The sequence below is a fragment of the Chroicocephalus ridibundus genome, chromosome Z (genome assembly GCF_963924245.1).
Source record: "Chroicocephalus ridibundus chromosome Z, bChrRid1.1, whole genome shotgun sequence".
NCBI classification, from domain to species: Eukaryota; Metazoa; Chordata; class Aves; order Charadriiformes; family Laridae; genus Chroicocephalus; species Chroicocephalus ridibundus.
In genome coordinates, this window is record NC_086316.1 from 41,796,258 (window position 1) to 41,821,506 (window position 25,249).

At 37.8% G+C, this 25,249-nt stretch overlaps 1 protein-coding gene across 5 annotated transcripts in view; it reads right to left on the reverse strand.

Annotated features, from left to right (window-relative positions):
* The window catches only part of AOPEP (aminopeptidase O (putative)), a 211,571-nt gene that overhangs the window by 172,500 nt on the left and 13,822 nt on the right, over positions 1–25,249 (reverse strand). For all 5 annotated transcript variants that reach the window (XR_010069065.1, XM_063320188.1, XM_063320189.1 and 2 more), the window contains exons 2-4: positions 21,671–22,634; positions 9,205–9,371; positions 1,831–1,987 (exon numbers count right to left, since the gene is read on the reverse strand). Coding sequence is in view for 4 of the 5 variants with exons in the window: in XM_063320188.1 (XP_063176258.1) it covers positions 1,831–1,987; positions 9,205–9,371; positions 21,671–22,476 (1,130 nt within the window). In the remaining variant the exon portion in view is untranslated. The remainder of the gene's footprint in view (positions 1–1,830; positions 1,988–9,204; positions 9,372–21,670; positions 22,635–25,249) is intronic.

The window sequence follows — 25,249 nt, forward strand, 5'->3', positions numbered from 1 at the left end:
ACTTATTGATTACATACGCAAAGAAACTACATCCATCGTTACACCTTTTTTTTCCAAGAATGGTCTAACCCAGTATATTTCTGCTGTAAAACAATGTCACTTTGTATTTAATTATCAGAGTTGAGATTAGGCAAGAACATGAAAGGTAGCACCCTATCTCTTGTAAAAGTCGCCAAGTCCTTAATGACCACAAGGAGATAGGAAACTTATTTAAAACCCTAGCTCCATTTAGCTTTTTCTTTGATAGTCTCCTTATGTGAAACTTACTGACATCTGCACATAAATTACATTACACATTTCAACAACTTATTTCAGAAATCCTTCCTTTTCCTGCTGCCCAAGAGTTTATCTCCATTACCTTATCTGCGACGCTACCTTAACATTTGCTTTTCTACCCATTTCACACCCTTTCTAGAAATGTCTGCTGCTGTGCATAACATTGGTTTGGTTACCCAGTCTTAATGACTAAAATAAGTAACAAGTGTCTCTTATGTTAGCTTCCAAATAAACATTTACTGGATATAAGAGCAGATTTTTAAGGACATAGATTTTTATGTCCTAATTAACTGCAAAACAACCTCGTATACTTAGGCTCTCCTCTTCTGTCTATGCATAATAGTCACCACCCTTGCAGAGAATTTTTTTTTGTCAGTTGTTTTTGGTTTTTTTGCAAAACACATTAGTTCTGCTTCTTCCACTGTAACTAACTCAGCTGCTGCAGATACATCACACTACCTGTGCCAATTAACTCGTCCAATGACCATCACACTAATTGACTCAAAACAATGACCATCACACTGATTAAAACTTGCACTAATTTTTGCTACAAAAAGCTACAAAACTATTTCCCTTTTCAGAAATCTTACAAAACCCAGAAACGTTCATTTATTCTATCAATGCTCTGTCAGACTAATCTTTTGCACCAAATCAATAAAAATTCCTACTACTGAACATGGTGTACATTAGAGAAGAATATACAGTGAACACCTATAGTGTACCTGTAGAGGCAGTCATAAACATATAAATAGTAGAGAAATAAACACAAAACAATTTCTAAAAGCTTATCAAACCTATAAACTATTTTAAATCTTGAGTAGGCATGTCCATGTTTTACCAATCTTAGGTAAAATATAAAAACTCCTACTATCAAGATTTAGGAGAATTTTTTTAAACCAATATTAGCCAGGCTGCAAGCCATCAGAATCCTTTAATTTTAAATTCCAATAAGAAATCCCTATTAGGTCCTCAAGTTCCAAAGTCTCACTATACTAGACAACAGGGTATTTTTTATTGAAAAGAATTATTGGTCCAACTTTGTATTACGGGATCCCTGCAACAGGGCTTTCACATACCCAGCTGGGACACATCACCCCAGGTGAACCACTGCACAGGCCAGCTCTGGGATGGAACTGGACTGGAAGAAAGAAGCAAGTGAGCAGGCAATATTGTAGTAGGGGTCATTAGATATCTCGAATGGACCGAGTCTAGTAACACAAAAGATTTTACAGCCAGGCATTGTAGAAACAAGGGAGGACCTGGTATTGCTTCGGCAGAGCATTAAGAGACACAGAATGTAGGGTGCAAATCCAGATGACACTGGGATTTATTAACCCTACTGCTCACTAAGCAGCTTGTTTTCACATAAAAAGAACCACACCCTTACCCATGAAATAATGCCTTTGGAATTCTTTTCCTCTCAAGATTTTTCTGCTCAGATTAAACAAGTTCTATTTTGATTCTTGTACTAATATGACTCATTTTCACATTCCACAGAGTAAATGAAAATGTTACCCATATATCTCATGGTTCAACAATATTCTAAACACCAACCTGAAATCAGCCTGTGAAGGTGGCAAGGAAAACTCAGTGTTTGTCTGGATAGAAGCTGTGACGGACGGCTGTTTAACTTCCTGCCAGCACCCCACAGCAATAGTGAAGGTTGCTGCTGGCATTGGCATAGTCACGTAGTAGTACCAGGTCAAGATACCTGTAAATAAAAAGAACATTTGTACAGACTCCTCAGTCACAGCACACACTTAGTACTTGACATTTTTATGTACTTGAGATTTTGAGCCAAACCTCCCACCTTACATCTTGGTGTTTTTGTCGAGGAAAGAAAAATAATTTCACTGAGACATATAACTGCAGTCATTATTTGGTCATGATAATCCAGGAGCTGCTAAAACAAGATTAGAGAGTCTATTAGAAGGTAAAAAGATGGTAAGTCTTATCGTTATGGGAACACAGTGCTGGAAGACAAGGAGTACAATATAGGATGACTGTATCTATGAATAAAAGGGAGGATGTTTTAGGGCAGCATACTTTTCGTGAATCTAAATGTTGCCTAGGTTTTCCTAAGGGTATAGCTTAAGGCTCACATTCAAGTACTCATTTATGGTTACAAGTACAGGTACTACACCATACTAATAGGTTAACTACTCATGGAAAGAGCCTAGCATGAATTATAACCTGCTGAATCATGTGCAAATAACTGTAGCTGTGGCAACTGTGGAAACACACAAACTTCGGTTATTTTAAGAGAACATTAATACACGTTCTTTTGTAATAGTACTCAGACCAAGGCTATGGAACACTGTCAAAAGGAAAATATGGAAAAAAACCCATCCAGTGGAGGCCACAAGACATAGAGGAAAGGAAATAAACAACCGCAGGCAAGAATCTCTGGGTTTCCTACCTTAATGACCACAGAAGGTCAAGCTGTCCAAAGGAAGGACAAGCAAAATCTTTTTGTTTAGCCTCAACAAATCTGCCACCTACTGTTTAGTATGACAAAACAATACTGTATGTGAAGTCTCGTAAGAGGCAGATAAAGCCTCTACCTCTTATTTGCACTAGCAACCACTTAGGCTTCCTCACTCCATTCCACTTTTGGCAACATCCACCACTAACACCAAAACCCTTTTGTCTGTATTGTCCAGTGAACATACATTACTTCTCTAATTTTCCTAACCCCCTCTCAGTATGTGAGCAGAAGGAACTTATTTGCTCCAAACATATTAGGAACAAAGAGGATAGCTGTTTTCTCAAATTCCCCCCCAAAACCCTTTTTTCTTCATTAACTTACCAAAGCTACAAATGAGCCAAGGCAAGCAAGTGCCACCTTGAGAGAAGAAGTCACCTAGGACAGCAACAACTTATTATTTTGAAACTCCTGATGTAGAGAGTTTCATCGATATAAACTGTGCTAGAGGCCCAAGCCTGCAAACACTGAAGTTAATAGCAGCTTTACAATTGACTTAAATGCGTAGAAAAGAAGGCCCATAGGTAGCCTACAATACTTCACTTTGTGTTGCATCTGTTATATACGAAGCATTACAAGATGATCTGTGCAGTTACGTTCATTTTAAAACCTTAGGAGTTAAGTAACATCAGAGGAAGAATGACAATTTGAGGAATCGTAATGGAAAAACAGTAATGAGATTTCAACTGAGTTCTGAAACAAGCATGAAAGTCAAAAGGCAGTCACAGAAAACTCTTCCAGATGGCAGGAGGTGTAAAGGAGAAGGCTCGCACAACAGTGAGGACGTTGCCTAAGAGGAGAGGGTGTCGGTCTGTGCTATGCAGAGGGAGCAGACAGGGTTAGAGCGAGAAACAAGTTCAGCAAGACAGGCAAGCAAGAACATAAGAGTTTTTTGAAAAAAACAGGATAATTTTAACAGAATGGCAAAATCAATGGGGAATCCGTTTAGCAGTCCAGAGAGAACAGCATGTACTGCATTCAGAAATTTACATGAATTAGCAATGAGCATATGCTATTCAGAGCTGGAGCAAACCTTGCATAAGGGTGACGGTACCAAAGACAAGGAAAGTTAGTTTCTCTTGTTGTCTGTATTCAGATTTATCTAAATTAGTATTTCTCAAAGAAAAGAAAAGCAACAGAGATCCTTGTCTTTTTTCCAAGCCCCTTATATTTTGCAGGCAGTATAGAGACCCTGTGAACTCTGGATACTTCCAGAACATGATCCAAGATTTATACTGTCTTTACATACCTAACTGGGGGTCAATCCATTTCCTTCAGGGCTTTTAGATGCCCTCTGCATTCATACTCTAAAACTGTGTAGGGCAATTATATCTTTATCCTACAGTTGTTCTGTCTTGAACAACTGAAACCGCATGCACTGGCTTTACAAGTGGGTTGTCTCTATAGTGCATTCACTGATCGGTGACTGAAATGGTGTTCATGTAGCCAACATTTCTCTACAGCTAGCACGATGAAGTACTGTTTCAAGCACAGTCTAACTCTTGTGTCTTTTCCTCTCACTACTGGTAAGACTGTCTCCCAGCCTGGCCTTTTCTCCCATAACTGCACTTCCTTTCTTTAACGTTTTTCAAGTCAGTGGACTTTGTTTTGTTTTCCTTCATCTCTAACCTCAGATTTATCCCAGGGCACAGACTGCGATCACAAGCTCCTCTTTACTCCCTTCTCTGCCCTTCCCCTGGCTGCTCTCTGCTTCCCAGTGGCTACCTTGGAGACAGCACCACCTCTAGGGGAAGAGAGAACTGTGCAGCTGAAATGGGGAGACGGCTTGCTTTACCAAAACCAGTGTTGGGGACCACAAAAACATTTTCAGACTAAGCAAGGACACCTTGGGAAGAACGAGAGATTAGGCTGTGGTTAGTCCATGGGAAAAATAGCAGAAGAGCACCTCAGTCCTTTTATTTGTAATGCTTATACACTCTCCTTCCAACCAGTCGTTTTAAAAGCAACTTGATTCCTACACATAATTATTTTAGGCAATCATAACACTTTTGAAATATTTTCTCTACACGTAATTTTGGAAATAATTAAAAAAAAATTTTTTTTCACTTCTGCAAAGCAAATCTATCATGTCATAACTGCACAAACCATGCAACAACAATCACCTGTCCTATGAGGTGTAACTGCAAAACATCCCATGCAAAATTTAGGACTATATTTAACAAGGGTAGGAAATTATAATCTATTTATAATTATGCAAAAGAACAATTTAAAGGCCATTTTTTTCTTTTGCTTGGAATAATAATGATGAATGATGTAATCACTGCCTAGAATTTTTAATGCATTTAGCTATATTTTAAACCATTAAAATTGTTTGAATCCTGTGGAGTCCATTATAACTGAAGAAACACCTGAGAGTCAGTATCTCTTAATGTCAGATGCAAGAACCTTAAGGGTATTTTTACTTATTAGGAAATTTTCCCTCAAATAGTTTGCACTAACACAAATATAAACATGACAAAATACAGCTTATGTCCATGATTTAATAAAACCCACGAAACTCAGCTGCCTCTAGGGAAAAAGAGAGATAGCCCCACACAGCATTTGATATACAAAGTAAGAGCTAGCACTAATACATAAAACTACAGCTAAATAAGTAGTTTTGCCAAAAGTAGTATTTGGCTGGGGCACCAGGATTAAGAACCCTCCAGCTTTCCGAAGCCGTTTGTAACTTGTAGAATCTTTGATCTCATCTGAAAGCCAGAATTTCACACAGAGCACCCTCACATTCATGCCAGAGCATTAGTTTGGCACTGGCTCAGAGGGATGAGGAGCATGTGATGAGCTGTCAGCTCCCATGCTGTAGTTCCTGATACATGCTGGAGATCAGTCAACACAAGTACTGGACTCTTTTGTTCTGCCTTGTGAAAAGCGAGAGGAGCACAAACAAAAGCAACTGTTGCTGCTGCTAGCTACAGAGCAGCAGCGGTGGCTTCTCTAGCACTGTATTGCCTCACAAAAACAGAACGCACCTTCTCGCTGATATCCGAGATGGCAAAACAAGATCAAGGAATACATAACGACAGAGTAACCATAACCACACAAGAGGCCAGCCAGTCGATTTCACACTTAACTGTTGAATATCTACTACTTGAACGTGAATCAAAACAGACATAAAGGTGTTTGTGACTACATATATTTGCACCTTCTATGTGTTACAGTAATATGCTGAAGGAAAGTAAAACTGACAAGTGTTGAAATGTAAATCCAATGGTTAAATGGCTCACATTACACACACGCACGTTTAGTGCTCCCTGTAAAGCTTTCTCCCAAAGGGCATTATCAATTGCATTTTTCTGATAATTTTTTTTTGTCTAAGTACTCCATAAAGAATGCACAGTATTTTTAAGCACTTTTAGGTCACACTTGAATTGTACTTAAGTAAGTGACATATCAGTATTTTCAAACAAATGTGGCCTCGTTTTATTTCAAATGACAGGATGAGCCATAGTTTTGTAGGAGGCAGAATACAAAAATGGCACATGTGGAAGAAAGTACACAATTACCAAAACTTGCAAATACAAGTGGCAAACAAGGAATCCGTAACATGTGAGTACACCTAGTCTAGCTATGCACTGGATCACAGCATCCGTGAATCTAGAGATGTAGGTCTGTGATGCAGAATGCAGATCCCTCTTCAAAAGCACGAAGGTATCATCCTGACTTGCTGTTCTCTTATTGTCTGCCTGCACACTTGTTACAAATAGGACTTCTAAAGGAAAAAATATTAAGCAAACTTGTAATTCTATTCAGAATAAATTAATTCACAACTGCTTGCCAAAATGCTTATTCTTTCCAAGAAACTGCATTTTTTAAAATATATTTTTGTGTTCTACCAGTTATGTGTGATTTTATAAATAGGCAGCACAGCAATAGTATGTAAATAATTTGGCAAAGAAAAGTTACTTTAATTGAAGTTACCCTGAAAGGCTTTTAGGTGTGTTTTATAAAACATACAGACAAAATTTTAAGTTAGATAGATTTCATATGACCTGCATAATTGTTTAACAAGAAGATATATGTGGGACAGGTTATTTACAACTACAGAAAATTTTTGAACTTTTTAACTCTCAAAAGTACTACTAATTAAACTAACGAATTTGTATTCCTAAATTCACTAAGAATTTATGTAAGGCTTCAGATTAGCACTTGAGCCTTGGGTTTGTTTGGGTTTTAAGTCATTGCTCAATATTGCTCCTTTCCCTTCTTTCCTCTATATCTGTTTTGTAAACTTTTTGAATTCCAAACAGCTATCTGACTTGTCATTTGGAACTGTATAGAACCACCAAGATAATGAGAGTCTCATCCATTTTTGAGTCTTTGAGAGCTAGCTACTGGAGCACAATGCCCACTACCTTTAAAGAAATCCAGCAACCCTTGCATCATTAGCATAAATAGTTATATATAAATTAGCATAAATAATTGTGTGTGCCACATAGATCTGTAAGCAGAATCTTCTGCACTCTTGGGAATTCCATCTTGGGGAGAGGCAGAAGGAAAACTGTAAGGACAGGACTGCAGTAGGTGCTCCTGCCACTTCTCTTCAGCTCAGTGAAGTTCAGCACAAAACTTTGCCACTGTCACATGGCTCCCAAAGCAGCGGGCTTTAATGCTACATTTGGTTCTTCCCAGTTCGCTTCACAGTTTTCACTCAGCACTTCGTTAGCACAGTGAAGCTAAGATGAGTCATTTCCTCTCTACTGGCCTTTCCATTAAAGTCTTCTTACAGTATTTCTTGCTTTTACAGAGTTCTTCAGAAAGGAAATAGACTGAGCTAGCCTTTGGAAAATTAAAAAAAAAAAACAAACCAAACCAAAAAAAATACCCAAACCCCAAAACCCCAAAGCTTTTAGCTGACATATGAATTACCAACATAAACAGACCCACTGCTACAACTACAAGGATTTCAACAAAAGTCCCTTCTGTTCTCCACGGGGTGAAAAGGCTGACTTTGGGTGACTAAGCCCCAGTGCTACCATTAACAATATGGTACCCTGATATCATTCTCAACACTCTATCAACAGCATTTTTAAAATGTTTTTCCTCACAACCAGTTTTTTTTATTTATTCAAGTACAAATTTTTAATGGCTTTTTTAAACTAGAGTGACAAAAACATGTTAATGAGGAAACAATTCTTTCACAATACAGCCTTTTCAACTAGCTAATTGGTCTGAGAAAGTATCAGTTTTAACTGACCTATGCTAATTTATAGCACCTGAATTTTTCCTGAAGTTTGTATTTCTAGAAAGTCACATAAGCATCATTCTTAGTATTTCAGATCACAGCCACCACTGAGGGACCAGGAGACAGCAACTCATCAGCAAGATGTAAGTGTGGATCAAACTAATTTAACAATGATGGCAGAGCTGTTCTCCTAGTCTGAAGTCAAGCGCACTCTTGCTTTCTTGATGCCAAGATGGGAAAGTATTACTGTCCAAGTGAGCTGAGCAGCTCATTGTGGCAGTTTTCCACATTTCAACAGCAGAGACAAGGCTTGAAACAGGCTTCACATATGGCCAAAAATAACCAGACAATTCCATGCAAATGGATTAACTGATGGTTCTCAAATCAAGGAGACTTTCATTCTTTTTTCTCCCTCAAGAATAAGCTTGCCTCTTTAAAGGGTAACAGAAGAAAGATACTTTTTCCCCAGAAACATCGATTTGAACCTTTTCGTATATGCTACTTTCATCAGCACTACTTACACTAGAAAATACTGACCCTGTTTGACAGATTATCTCAAAACTAATGTGAGCAAGACATACTTTGTATTATTATGTGTAGAACTGCCTTAAAAACTTCCTTGTCTGTGCAGACAGAGGTTTAAAGAATAAAGTATAACCAACACAGAAGAAAAATGCTTGCTTGCTTACTGCTGCACAAGATACGATCTACCAGTGCAAAAAAAGCCACCAAAGACCAGTTTTTCATGGTAGTCACCTGATATTCTTCATCTATTCCGTATATTTCAGGAAACAGATATAACACATATATGACTTCTAATCATTGCTGATCTGCACTTGAATGGGAGAACTAAAATTGAAAGTTAATTATCTACCAAGGCTCGAAGTTGTCAAGAGCCTGATAAGGGGATTCATTTATGAAACATTCAACTGCAGAATGATTAAAACAAAGCCAATTTATGACACATGAAGTCTAGGTTTGGAAGAAGTAAAAGGAATAAAAACACAGAAAGAAGTAAGTATCAGTAACACAGCGAAATGCAGATGCCTTGAATTCTTACTAAATTATCCCGAGGCTTTGAGCAGGTAACTTTTCCATAGAATGACATACAGATTACAGATAGACATGTAAATGCTTTTAAGGCTAGGAACTTCAGTCTTTCTAAAATAATGTATTTACTAAGTTGTATTTCTCACTATAAAATTATTGAAAATAATTTGCCATAGAAAATATATTTCACCTTCTCGAAGCTGGACTGGTTCTGCTGAGTTTTCACCACTCATTAACACAACAAAGCCTGCAGCTGTTCGGACTGAGGCTTGCCATGTTGACAAGGCAACAGGTGGTTCTTGGCATGGGAAAAGGGCTCTGTTGTTTATTGGCGATCCCATCGTATACACACATGGCCTAGATGGAAGGAAAAGAGATTGAAGGTGGCATTACAATAAGAAAGACTGAATTAAGTTTTCTGTCAAAAATCAAACTTACTGTTGTACTGAGGTGTCTTTTTTAACGTCAGCTATGTAGGTTTCAAACCTGTATGATATGAACCAATCAACATACAATCTAAATCATTTAAGACAGGATGAAGACAAGCAAGATTACCAGAATAATTTTTACATAAATTAGAAAAGAGTAACTTCAGTCTTTCCTCTCCTGCTTCTGCATGGGCCTTTCAGCCTCATAAAGTAGCTCTCAGCAGGACCCTAAGGCCAGACAAGGAAGGCTTCTGAGTATCTTTGGAAGATGACATTGAAGGGCTTCACCAATGCCTGTGACACCTCCCTGCTGTCATCACAGTAGTGCTTTCATTATCATTAATCCCATTTCTCTGTACAACTGGAGGCTCATCCAAACTCAAAGGCAGTAGATCTAGCCTTGAGCCTTCCTTAGCCCAAGCCCCAATAAGTCTTGACATTTTTACATTTCTTCTTGCAGTAAGGTAATGGACGCTAACTCACATTCCTTTCAGTATCTCAACCACAGGGCATATAATGAGGAGAAAGCGTGTCTTCCCTATCAGGCTCAGCCTCCTTCTTGCTTTTCGCACAGCAATCTTCCTTATAGCATTGCACTTCTGGCAGTTTCTCTAACCCTCTCCCAGGCAGCCTCTTCATGTAGTGCCCCTTTCCAATTTCAGCTGCAATATTTCATGCCAGCCAATTTCTTATTAGCAGCTTAGCCACAACTGAGAAGGTAAAAAGGCCTTTTATTAACTCCTTCTAGCTTGCTATTGCTGGTGCACAGATTTAGTAATTCTTGGTTTACTTCTTTTGTTGCATTTTGCATTTTTTCCTTAATTCCTAGTACTTGTATAATACCATTCCTTATCTTAAAAAAATCTAAGTTTTCAAATATAAATTATATAAAACAAACACAGTCAGTAGGTTTTTCCAGACAAAGAAAGAAAATCTTTAAAGCATCACTTAACTGCACTGAGTTTTTAAAAAACCGTGATATTTAAAAGCAATATTCTGGGAGCACAACACATTATTTTGTGAACGCTTGAGGCTAAAAACATTCTGATCAGTATCTTTCATCACTTAAGTTTAAAAATCATCAAAACTCTTTGGAAAATAGAAGAAAAGTTGTTAGGGCAAAACCTATTTTGCAGTGACTAAGATCTGAGCATCTTGTTTACTCCCCTACAAACAGCTCCTCCATTCAAATTATTCCTTCCCTAAAGCCAAGTCTGAGCGTCACAGAGGGAAAGAACTTGGAGACACAGATGGTCACAGATGAAAAATATTCTGAAGCTATTTTTGCCCTCTTGTAAAAAGTGCTATCTGTGCTACTGGATCCAGGGCTGTCCATGGCACAAGCAAGTTACTGTGCTTTAACTGATGCAGGCCAGCTGATCTTTCAGGAAAATAGTAAGGGAAACTGCAATTTAAGAAGGCTTATTGATAATGTATAGAAACAGAAAAACAAAATAATTTGGCTCCTCCTGCCATGTATCAGAGTGAATAGACTAGGACACTAGACTGTGAGCTGGGTGGGGATGGGGAGGAACAGATGGTTCCTCATTTGTGAAAACTTTATCAAAATACATAGGATTATAAGAAGAGATCCTGGAAGAGTTTATAGGAATAAGAGGGAAGGCGGGGTTAACGACTGCTGATATACATATTTTACCAATGATTTACCATGCATTTGTGAAGACTGTTTTGCTGGGTGCCATTGGTACAGCCCAGTTTTAAGAGCAGTACGGGGGATTTCCACATCCTGAAGAAGTTTTAGAGGGAAATGCCACAATGACTGAGAAAATGGGCTGGCAGAAGAACACTGAGCAGAATGTTGCAATGCTTGTCAAATACAATACAAACATAACAGGGACCAGACATTACTGAGATAAACTGAGACTCATTGCTGAGACCTGAGCACTTTGTACCTGCAGATCATAAAGTTTTTTACAAATAATCTCAATAACATTTTGCAGATGAGGAAAACAAACCATTGTGAACAGATCTGCATAGCTCTAGTGTTCGTGGTGTGCCTATAGGCTTAGCTTCAGGCCTCCCAGTCCAGTAGCTTTCACATTGGACTAGGAAGCCTCTCATTATGAGAAATAAGACATAATACGTAACTAACTTTTTTCCATAAAACATTTTAATGCTCAAATAGATACACAGGCAGGTCACAAGTCTCTACAATTAAGGCCTAAGTAGAAAGGGAGGTAGAAAAGTGGGGAAAGACTGGTCAAGTACATAATCTTTTCTTCAAAACTAAGCCTCCTTTCTACTCCTCACCTGTTTAAATACCATTTTTGTCCAGGTATACTCATTAACTTCATTATTTCAAACCAAAATGTATTAAAATATGTCAAAGTCTGCTAAGAAAATAGTAATGAAACACACAAGTTCTAAATTTCAAGAGGAAACTATCAGAACAACAGTTATACCAGCTTTTAATTATTCATACATTCACAGCAAGATCACCTGGAGGCTTGACCAACAGCATGCCATGAACTGAGATTTCAGCTATCATTGAACAGGCTCCTGTTCTGCTTTAGAGAGGAGCATTTACAAGGTGAACTCATGACTTTTTCTTCATCATTTTCTTCTTTCACTTGAAATTTTAATCTATTTTCTTCTCACCCTAAAATATACCTCCACAGATTATTTTTTTTCTTCCCTTGGCAAATCATGTTTTGCTTTGCTAACTTTTTATACTTCATTTACACGAGTAATTTCTTTTTACAGTATTGGTAATAGTGCAGTGTACTTTAGGACACCCACTGCAGCTGACAGTTTTCTTTGTTATGGGTCAGGCAGCACAATTCAAGCAGGTAAGACCAGAAACATAATTCTTATCCTCATATGGATGAGATTTTTCACCTGGTCCAGAAAAAGAAAAATTATTAGCTAACCAAGGTACACCAAAGAATAGCAATGACAAATAATTAGTTTTAGAATGCTTTTGTAAGTTGATCCAAATTTGCCTTTTTTTCTGATTCATCCCGACCACTGCTAGCAAGAAACTTCACAGTTCCTCTCCTTTTTCCTATTATCTATCCTTTCCATCCCTCTTCTTTCAGTTTTAATGGTCTTGTAAGGTTCAAATCATCTAGTTAGGTACTATGTTGTTGTGCGAAAGTATCATAAGATCAGTGAGGACTGTAAACATGCTCAAATGACTTGCACCTGGGGTGTCAAAAACACATATCAATGTTTAGTCTTGTGTGCTTGATAAGTAGAACATCTGCACTTACAACACAGGCCTGTGATGGACCCAGAGGCAGCTTATTGAACATGTTTGAGATGCCCGTCCTGCTTCAGAAAAGATCAAAGCACAGTGGAAATCTATGCCTGTGTGAATCCCTGAAATACAGGTGAGAACCGCATGTTCGGACCCTCCCTCTCACTAGCAAGGACTCTCTTGCTAACAAGGATTCTCTCTAGCACGGACCAAGCTCTGCAGTGCCTGCGTTCCTGCTTGCCTGCCTCTGCCTGGGTGTTGCTTCAGAGATACCCCGGGTTCACAAGGTACTGAGATTAAATTTACTCTTTGCATTTCATCCATGGTTTTCTGGTTGTTTCTGCATCCTGCCTATGTCGGCTTACACAGTTGTTTATGCCAGCCATAATTTTTGCCACCACAGGTTGGAAGAGATATGGAAACTGAATACAGAAAAAGTAAAATTATCAGAGAATTCAGACTGTTTGTCTAATTACCTCTTACACTGGAAAAACAACCACCCACAAAGCACACCTGTGGTCACTCATCTGGCCAACTTTAGGACTAGTAATTCCCAGTGATCAACAATCCAGGCTACTGGAGAAATCAAGTAGAAATCAATACCACTAGTTTTGGTATTCTTTGGTTTTGCCCCAAGAGGAGACTCTGGGCTGCCTGTTCAGTAATCTCCCAGAGCCAAGGATTCTGAGGAAAAATTCATTCATGCAACCCAAACTCATCAGTATTCCATATATTTTCATAACATAACAAAACCAGTTCAAACCAGCTCTTGGCAGATCTCCCTCTCCCATGTAAGCATATCAACTATAATTACAAATTAAGCTACTACCTTAAAGCTAACAATAAATGTTCAGTGGATAACTCTGTTCTCCGATCAGGAATCTGCAGATATTCTTTGAGATATCTGCCATCAAACACCTGAATCACATCCTAAGCTCAGCCATGTCAACCTGCTTTGGTTACTGCCTGTTTGAAGATTTCTCAAGGAAAATGCCCAGATCAGCAACTCTGTATCTTTCCTGTATTTGAAAAAATACATTCCCTATTTCTTTGAGGGTTGTCTCCATGTAAGGATGTAAGGTGGCAACCTCCTGCAACTACATGGCCACTCCCTGTAGAACCACTGCTGTTTGCAGCTGTTTCGTACTCTAAATTACAGTGTCATTTCCATGAAGCGGCAGGATTTCCTGGCACCTAAATCACACCATCTTTTTTGTTCTGCCTGTGCTGGTTTTGCCTGGGATAGAGTTAATTTTCTTCATAGTAGCTAGTATGGGGCTGTGTTTTGGATGAGTACTGAAAACAGTGCTGGTAATACAAGGATGTTTTCAGTTACTGCTGAGCAGTGGAGCAGTAATTACGTAGCATCAGGGCCTTTTCTGCTCCTCACATCACCCCGCCAGCGAGTAGGCTGGGGGTGCACAAAAAGTTGGGAGGGGACACAGCTGGACAGCTGACCCCAACTGACCAAGGGGGCATCCCATACCATGTGATGTCATGCTCCATACATAAAGCTGGAGGAAGAAGAAGGAAGGGCGGAGACGTTCAGAGTAATAGCGTTTGTCTTCCCAAATCACCACCACTCGTCACGGAGCCCTGCTTTCCTGGGGGTGGCTGAACACCTGCCTGCCAATGGGAAGCAGTGAATGAATTCTTTATTTTACTTTGCTGGAACGCATGGCTTTTTCTCTACCTATTAAAGTGTCTTTATCTCAACCCATGAGTTTTCTCACTTTTACCCTTCTGATTCTCTCTCCCATCCCAAATGGGGAGAGTGAGCGAGTGGCTGCATGGTGCTTAGACATGGCTTAAACCATGACACTGCCTTATCGATTTACATATCTGCAAGGCGCCAGTGATTGTCATCAGGTTCCAACAGAGCAGGTATTCTTCTTTGGTGTTTTTCTGTTGAATAAAACACCAGCCAATGGTGTAGTTACCCATGCCTTTTTCGAAGCATTCCTCAATTTAAAAGTACTAAATATAATTATGAGATAAGTGATCCCACTGACTTTTCCAGAAATCTTTGCTACTTCGATGCTGGTTTTCCAACAGCTGGATAGCTACATTTCTAAACTGATACCTCACTGTAAATTTCTTGGACTTTTGCCCAGTAGTTTATGGTCCACAACAGGTATATCAATCCTGCTTCTGCTAGGCATAGTACGTGCACAGTCTCCTGTTCAAAAGTTTTGTCTTTTGGTACAGCCACCACTAGGAAGCAAGTATAATCAGGTTAAGACAGGGTATACCTTTTTCATCCACAGTAAATCAATTTAATACTTATTGTGCTCCCACTTTGCCTCTAACAATAAAGGATTTTTTCACTTGCTTTGACCTGTATTTTTGGCAAATGCAATATACTTCACAGCTTCTTCGATGTTGTTATGAGAAAGTTTCCTAAATTTAAAGTCACATATCTGACCAATCCCTTAGGTATTCCAGCCACTGTACATCTCTTAATACTACTTCTGTAACACCAGGAACTACAACCTGATTATGTTTAAACAAAATTTAATTCCATAGCCGTAGTTCATGTTCAAATGGTAGTAAAGATCAGAAATAACTGACTATTGGCAGAGAAAACAGGAGATTTCCTAATTGCTGTGCTCCCACAAGAGTGAACAAAAAAAACAAAGCCCTTGTAAGCCTCTGTCTTTAAAAACAGAAGACAGTTTTCCTATGGATATGAACTATGATACAGCTGAACTTTCTCAGCTTTATTCTGAAATCAAACATTGCTTTGGTTTCTTGTCTGTCCATCCAATTCATAAACACACAAGTGCTGCTTTGACTCTTCATTCTTCTGATCTAGTATGGTCCTCTCACCATCACATTTTAGTGAAGCAACTTGCCTTTTGTCCTCCTTCTTCCTCAAGAAGTACCACCAGCCTTGCCCCTTATACTCTGGCATGCAGTGCCTCTGTGGGTGCCCAGCACTTTCCTCATCTTTCCTGTGCTGTAGGCATCCACGTACTCCACCTGCATCTGTGCATCATTTGTCCTGTCAGGCCTATAAATCTGAAAAAGTATTAAGTTCACTAAAAAAAGATTGTTTCTCATGGTCTTCCTTTTTGGTTAGGACAACTAATTCAAAGGAGCTATTTTAAATTTTTTAGAAATATTTGTTCATTGCCATCCACATTTCCAGAAATACCAAATCAGCTGATTTTCTACTCAAGGTCTGCCTACTCTTTTTTGGTTTATCTTTATTTTACTTCTCCATTCTATTCCTAATAACATTTGTTCTCCCTTAGAAATCACTGTGTCAGACGTGAATAATCCAACAAACTTCAGACTGCTTCATTAATTACTCAATTATAAATATTCAGCACTGGGGACAAAATTACGCAAAGTAAAAGGAGAGAATTACCCCCAGCTGATGCTAATTTAGGATTTAGTCTATGACTTGCCTGGATTCTGAAGCATCTTATTCTCCCAAGCCTTGCCATGAAGGAAAACAAGCTCTTTATTCCGTTCCTGTATTTCCAGCATCCAAGAGCACAGAATGATGCTAACTCATGCCACTGAAAAATAGACATCTATTTTCATGACACATTTTCTAATTTGCAGTTTGAAATGGTGAAAATCTGACTAATTTTTCCAATTTCTACCCTGGAAAAAAATGGCTTTGAAAATATCAAATATATCATGAAAATTCAATGTATGCCTCAGACTCCATAAGGGCTACAGATACAGGGTTAGATTGGCACAAACCTGTACTACCAGTGAAGCAGATAACTCTATCTTCCAAACTAACCTCAGTAGCGTATTCAAAACAACTCCTATAAGGCATTCCCTTCCCCTCCACTATTTTCAGATTAGCTCCCTAATATGCCTTATCACCCAGCTGTACACACACCTATGTCATCATACCAATGGTGGAGGGAACCAGCATCCAGGTTTAGAGAGGTCAAGAGTGTCTCAGCAAGTGTATTTTTGGTAGGCTTCTTCCTTATTTCTTTTTAGCTCTCACTCCTTCCCTCTTTTCATTAGTACCAAATAGCTCTGTGGTTGACTCTGTATTGTTAAGACACTTTGGAGACAGAAAATACAAACACAAAGCATTATGTTGAACTTCGAGGGTAATCAGATAGACTTCACACTAGATGCAGACTGAGTGTGGTGAGGTAGTGGAACAGGTTGCCCAGAGAGGTGGTGGAGGCCCCATCCCTGGAGACATTCAAGGCCAGGCTGGATGAGGCTCTGAGCAACCTGATCTAGTCAAAGATGTCCCTGCTTACTGCAGGGGGGTTGGACTAGATGACCTTTAAAGGTCCCTTCCAACCCAACACATTCTATGATTCTATGACTAAGTAGGAAGAAGCTGTGTGATCCTGCCTGGGAATCAGTACAATTACCCTCTGGTTTTTTTGCAGGCCTACTGTAAACATATTCTAAGCATGGCCTAAAATGCCCAGGTATGTAACTATGATTAGGGAATGACTTGTAGCCAATACCGAGGCAATATCCACTGCAAACTGCTAGCTCACCATAGCTAAATGCAATTCTTCACTCTTAAGGACACTAAGAACAATTTTGTAACCTTTAGATGGTCATTATGTCTGTAGGACATAGAGATGATAGACTTAAACGATTCTAAATCAAAACTTTGAAGGCTTATGTTTGGAAAGCAATCCTTCCACATGTAAAATGGTGACATTTTGCTTCTCCAGCAGTCTCTAGGTAAACCAAAACAATTTCATAGTTCTTGTGAACTGTTATGAAACCTAAGGAAATTGCATATACTAAAATGTATTAAAATCCACTTCTTGATTTTTAGTAAATAACACTGTTGTGACTGAAACTAGAAGCTTTTGTAACCAGTGCATCTGAACAATTGCAACTACTCTCTTGGAACATGATTTGCATTTCAAAACATATGCGTCTTAACGAGAGGCAGGCTTGAAACAACCAGTTTCAAGAAAGGTAAAATATCTCTTTTTTATCTGCAGACAAAAAATAATGAGGAAGTGTGACAGTCTCCATGCCAGTGAGATCCAGCCTAATAGAGACTCCTGACACAAGTCCACAAAACAGATCACAATAGGTTTGTCAGAACTGTTCTACTAGTTCTTTGCTGTTTCAGCAGAATCAGTGGCATCAAATTATTTAAACAGGAAAACAAGGTCTGTTTTATTCCTACATTAGGTACCACCTCTTTGGATATTCTCCTAATCACTATCTACCTCAGGTACTTCAGCTGCACATTACAGAAATGCAAGATTATTTATAACAAATGAGGAACCATGCAGTTCAGTGATGTCTGTGATACAGCTGAACTCTACATCTGAAAAGAAGCATTTAATTACAGAATATATGCTAGCATTAGCACTTCTACCAAACTGTACATTTATGCTGTATTCACCTTAATCGCTTTCATAACAGCAAAAATATTTCCTGAATTCTTTAAAATACATTGATATTTTAATCTAATAATAAGATATCATAAAGATAACAAACTAGACAGGTACAAAATATTTTTTTAGACGTAAGACATTTAAATTGGTCAAATAAATATCAAGATATCATAATAATTTTTTTAAGGAGATCATTTCACATTCTCCAGTATTTTCCACTTTGGAAAATTAGCACAAGGTTAACTCTTTCTAGAGTGTTTCCCCAAAACTGTTCAATCATCCTGTAATAGCTTCTAAAATATACTTTTTCCATAGCATTCTCATGAAAACCTTACACTCCGAGTAATTCAACCCGTCCGCTTTACTTCCCAGAATTTCTCCTTTTCTGTGTATCTGATATCTACGGCTCAACCTGAAAAAATAAATGCATGTACCTGACCTATTCATATACCTATTCATGTATGCCAAGGTAAATAATGCCCACATAGTTTACAGGATTAGGACCCAGTACTGAAAGGTTTCAGTGTCACGGAATGTCCTTCATTGATGTCTTTCATATCGAAGTTACTCTTTCATTCCTAATCCCACAATGAGGAAATGAGTTCCATTCCACTTGCTCATTAATATCAACAAAACCATTAACTAATTTATGACAGCAATAGAAGTGGCAATAAGTAGGGCAGAAAAAAAGATGGGAGGAATCTCCCGTTAGAGAGGCTGTTTGATAGGAAAATTACCCCTTTAATTTTAACCCAAATGCATTTAAACCTTTTCTTAAACAATAAAGTGATGTAATCCCAGGATATTTTAATGAATAAGGATTCTTAACATTTGTCATGAGAAAGTATTTAATTTGAAATACACTGGTAGCCATGATGACTTAACACTGCCACATACTCCTAAGAGTTAGGCAAAACTGCTTGAACACCTTGATGGGCTGGCAAAAAGTTTCTCCTTCCCAGTAATGAAAGATGTTTTATACCCATTATTCCCTCCACAAAGTGGTTATTATCATGTGTAAATAAGTTTTTATTTTAAATCATTTTATAATACTTATCATTAGTATGTAATACTATATTAGTATTATATTAGTATATAATACTTATCATTAGTATTAGTATTTATTTCAAATAAAAGTATAATTTTGTTAAAATTGGAACATTACCTTCTATTTTGAAACCCCAGTGCTGTATTGTACTAGTAAAAAATTGAAAAACTTTGAAACAGGACTGCTCTTTGTTCATTATAAATATATGACAAACATTATAATCAACTTTTTTTTTCCTATTTTAGTAATTCTGTTATTGATCACGGTTAAAAGTTACATGCCAATTTTAAGAAGTGATATAGTCCTCGTAAGTATAACTTTTGGAAAGACAAAAAAGTGTGTTTATTTATACATACATGTATAAATATATGTATGCGTCTATTTTGCCCCCTTTTTAATACTTGCACATAAAGGCCCCCAAAAGCATGTCATTACAAAAAACATATTATGAGGCTAAAGAAAACCTTCCTTCTTGATCATTAATGTATTTTCTAGTATCAAAAGCTGAAACACGGAAATGCTGAAATTCCACGTGTTCAGTTCCTCTACTGAAAACAGAAGCGTGCCCTGCTGTGCTAACATCAGGTTTGGATATGCATATCTCGACTTGCCTAAACTCATCCCACAAAGCTTTGTTTTAACTGATCTTTTGTGCATTATAATACATCATTGTTTAAGACAAATAAAATAGAAGTCTCTATAAAATAGCACATAGGTTAAACTTCAAAATATTGTACTAGTGTTAAATAAGAGGAAACATACTGGACATGGCCACACAATGCTTGTACTTTGTTACTCGCTTCTCTGTGCTTTGGGGTTAGAATACAGACTCCTCTGGGAAAGGATCTGACATTTGCCTAAAACAGCATCATACACATAACTTGGAACAATTTAAAGATCTCTCCTGTGAGAAGATAATGGAATAGTACTTCCTCTATACATTATATAAATGGGCTTTATTTTTAGAAAGGGAAGGAAAAATATGACAGCTTTTTGTACAATGAGATTTACCACTATATTTATGGGTTTATCACATACAGAATTTAATTTTAAAAGTGTAGCAAGAAAGATTCCAATGACTGTGATATGAAAACTTATTTTCTTTCTGACAGGCATTAGCTTCTGGAATACCCTGCAAAAGAGTGAAAATAAACCAGATTGAGACTATTTGCTGCCATCAGACTGCCTGACCCACATCAACCCATCTTTTCCTGCTTCATTACTGATTCATAAAATTCCATGTTTGTGTAAAACTGCCATGAAATGTCTCTAAAGTAAGAATAATGCTTTGCAGTGAAAGGGAAAAAGAGTCAAAACTAAAAGATGTTAATGATTTAGATGCTTAAAAGAAACCTTCAAATACTCATACAGACAACACACAGAGGAGGCGTCCTATAGCAGCTGAGTGTTGCTAACATTAGTCTCAAAGACTTTAGTAAGGGGCAGGTAGATACGGACACATTGTGTGATCACTGGCAATTGCCCTACCTTTGCCGACACTCAAAATTCAGAATTTTCGTAACTAAAGATACTAAATTGAGCTAAATTTCCTAAATTCATACCAAAAATAACTCCCTGGGGATAGAGGAAGGGAGGGGAAAAGGGAAGAGGTAATGAACATGACTAAGACATTCCTGGACTTGATGCAGATGATGGTTTACCAGCAGAATTACCTAACTATCAGATGTACAATTAAAAGGCCTCATTTTCCTCCCTAACATGGATGCCAGTTAACTTCTCTTAGCCTAACTGAAATGAAAGGTAACTATCCATCTCTAGTTTGGGAATGAAAAGCAAGTATTCAATTAGACCAAATTTCTTCATCTTCCAACTTTGTTCCTGTTTTTTAGGTATCATAAAGAACTAACAGCCATTAAAATCCAACTTTGAACATTACAGTAAAACAGTTACTTGTTGTTGAAGTTATAGAAGTCCAGAGTAGATTGTACCTTCCCTCCTATAAAGAGCTTATCTTGAAGGTTTCTGTACAGCATTGTGTACCTTCACAAATGCTAGATAAAATGCCAATTCTTCTTGCAGTTTCAGTTTGCAGTTCATTTGTATCATCAATGTACTTTACATAATAGATCAAGGAGATGTTAAAAGTTGATTATGACAGACTAAACAGGAAGAAATTGCATCGCTAAACTTATTACAATATTGATAAAAGACTAGTTGCGAAGTAATTCTATTAAAAATTATGTATACTGAACTTTATGTATACTGAAATGTGTACGCCAGGAGGGAAAAAGTACACAAAGTTTTAAAGTGAAAATAACCTGTCATGCATACCTTCTCTTCCACTAAGTGATAATTCCCTATTCCCTGCACACACTTACTCCAATACACAACAATTATTTACTCTCACTCAGAATGAGCAAACGCGATCACTTAGGCAGGTCTGAGGTCTGCAAGTCCATTGGGGTTTCTTGAGCAGAGAGTTTGTCCCTTCTCCTGCAGGACAACAACAGGATTCAAACCAAGGATGAAATGAAAACAGTGAAAGAGAATGTTCATTATCTTCACACAGTTACCCAGCTTTACACAATCCTACCTTCTCTCACCTATGTGTGCAAAGCTTTCAGCTAATAGTTACATACCTGCCACTCTGGTCCATAGTCCATGTAACGGATCTTCCCTCTGGTTTGGTTTTGTACCATATTCTTATTGCATGAGGAAAGTCTGCTGGAGTCTGAATTCCTGATTTCCTTATCTCCAAGCTCCACGTGCCAGCAGTAAACAGAAGCTCTCCACAGCCAGGCGCCTGGCTGCAGCAAGTAAAATAGTGTAGCTGTTCCTTCCAGCGATCTGCAGGTAAAGTCACCAGTTCATGTACAATCTGATTCCTGAGATTTTCCAGATCCTTTGAAACATCAGTTACCTTGGCAGACCTTGTGAATTTTTCAATGCCTGACACAGCAGCAACATCTACCTCCTCAACCTTTAGCACGGATAAATCACAGCAGTCCAATACCAGCAGAAAATCCTTGTTCCCATGATTCTCTACATCATAGCAGTTCTTTGAACTAGGAATCCCAGAAGCCTGTTCCTTGTTGCTATGGTTACCATTTTTATCAGAAGTATCTTCTTCACCTTTACCACAGACAGCAAAATCATTATACTCCGTTTTAGATGAGCAGGCACTCACATTTGTCACAGGAGCGTGGCAGGGTTCAGATGCCCTCATTTTACAGGTTTCATCAAACTCTGACTGGCAGCCGCCTTTGCCAGTACTGCTGCTTCTCCTGTACTGGCTCCCAGTCTCAAAGAATAAAACTATGATGCCTTCAATAACTTTACTTTTAAAATCCACATCCAAGTCCAATATGTAGTGCTTTACAAGCATGTGGCTAGTGTTGGCCATTAAAGGCAAGTCATCCTTCATGGGGTCTAGCTGTCTCTCCATGTTCCAGTCTATCAGGCAACAGTTTTACAAAGCCTTAGACATTTCTTACATACAATGCCTCCATACAGAGCAAGGATATTCAGCCTCCCAGTGCCAAAAATAATTTTGATTAATATTACAGTATTAAAACCAATTGCAGTTCCTCCACTTCTCGCATTCTATAAAAAAAAAAATACAAACAAGAAATTAGATAATTTCACAACCATTTCTGAAATGCACTAAACCTAAAAGTTACTTAAAGTCCAGTTGTGTGTATTAAAAATAGTACACCAAAGGGTGATTGTGTCTCCAAAGAATGGCATCAAGATAGTTGCTTCAGGATTTGCTGTCAGGAACCACTGGCTTTATTTTTCAGAGAAGATCTCACGTGAAAATATTTCTAGACAGCTTTTATAAACGGAAAGAAACAAACTTTATTATAGGCCTCCTATTGACTCTCTTCACCCACAATAATCCTTTAGAAAAGATACATGGTTATGCAATGTCTATTTTAATTTATTACTGCACTGATTGTTTTTAAGGTTGCTATATTTATTTCAAATGCATTACCTCAAAAGATAGTGATCATTTTTCTACTGTGATTCCAACTAACAAGAGTAAGCCTAAATCACGTCATATGTCTTAAAGTTTTACAGTAATAATTTAATATATACAATGCATCTCCAGGGATTAATATACTTTCTACATTACAACTGCTCTCATATCAGCACTTCTAGTAAATTACAAGAAAATGAGCCAATTTACTAAGGATGCATTCCAAGTATTCCTTTGACATTGCTCATTAAGATTTTTCAAATATATAGTTAAATACTTAATGTATATGATTACATCTTAATAGCTGGAAATGCATTAACACTCGGGATAATATCATCTTACAGAAAACAAAAGGTCTTCTCACTGGAAAATATGCAAATGCCTACAAAAGCAAGAAAATATTAAAATGCATCACCATTTGTTGCAACAGCAGGCAGAAGTTCATCACAGAAGTTTAACTGCCACGCATTGTTTTGCTACGACCATTAAGGTAAAGTTATGCACTTTTAGCTCACTTAAGTCCTTTTTGTCTACTTTCTAGACTAGAAATAGAAACCAGAGGAAGAAGCAGCTGTTAAGACATGCAGTTCATTCTTCTTGCCAGTTCAGTGACACTTTCATGTTAAGTAGCCAACTCCGGTTTTAAGCATCTTAAGTGAACAGATACTCCCTTGTGACATTGTTTCACAGTATCACTGCCTCATCATAGACTTCAGTGTCCAAAGTCAAAGTCAGTTTTTCAAAGTCAGAGTTCTCAAAGTCATCACAGAGGAGAACCCAGACTCCCCTAAGACCACCTATTCCTTTTGAAAGAATCCAGGGCATGCTATTAAGCTAGCATCAGTAAGTGAAAGACTCAGGCCAAGAAATTATCTATACTGTTCACTGAACTAGCTTCACACAAAGCATACAAAACATAACAAATATCTCCCTTCTTTGATGGCTTTCTATAAGTCGGAAACGGCTCTTGCAGGGATGTCTTTGAAAACAAGCTGAGAAAAATCTTTCACTTTTATATCAATCCTCCTGCACTTTTGCAAATGTACCAGGGCACCAAGTTCACTTCAGAAGCCCCTCTTTCAGTTTCGAATAGCCTGGTAAATTCAGAATAATGTAAAGATTGCCTGCAAGAGACACTTACTGCATCTTTTGAACTACTTCCAGTAGATACTTCTCTATTCTCTGTTTGAGAGCTCTCCCAAACATTTTTTTCTTAATTTAACCATCTTCTTATTTATCATAACAGTTTACCATTTTGAGTGCTTTCAATCTTCACATATTTGCAAGAAAACACTTTGCATCTTGCACTGCCTTAACTGATGTGTACATCTCTGTACTTTCAGAATTCAACCTTGTATTAGGATCCAAAAACAGATTCGTGAGCTTCTGCAGAGCCCTCATGATTTCAGTGCTGCTTTGCAAAGATTACTTATCTTTGCAGATATATGTGCAATGTTGATTTGTGTTTTGCGAGATTGACTTAAAGGAAAACAACAGAGGTATCCTGAAATGCATATTGGGCCTTAATATCATAGTGATTGCTTTCTACTTAATTTAAGCAAGTCTGGAAAACAGTACTGAAGTGCAACTAAAGCATTCAGGAAGACCTGGAAGAAGGGCTGAGGAAAGATTTAGCAAACCTCAGCTTGGTGAATAAGCAATGTCTATAAACAGCATATAGCCACTACAATCACATCCCTGTCTTGACATTTAACTGGGAATATCAGTAGAGCAACCAGAGGTTATAAATGCTGCAACATGAGCAATGCCTCCACGATGACTGTGTGTAACACTGTGAACTGAACTTTATTTTATCTGGACTTTTTTCCAACTACCAAAACCTTATTACTTCTGACAGGTGAGCTAAGTACTGGTGGTAAAGAAAACAAATAAAGTGACTTGGCGGGGAAAAACCACCAACACTGAACTGGCATTTAAGAATCCCTGTTTTACACAAAGAGTTAGATTTTCTCATTTGAAAACCAGGTATAATGCTGATACATTTTATAAAACATGAATACTATACTAACAATAAATACGTGTGCTGTACTACTAATAAGTGTTTATATCCCTGTTTTTTCTTTTCCATTTGGAAGATGTGATCAATTTCTTATCTCAAAAGTATTAAGATAATTACACTAACTTACATTAAATTCTCAGCTACCATGATAAGAAGCACCTCTGAACACCTTAAAATAAACAGTAAAGCTGCAGTTCAATGCCTACAAAACTACATGTA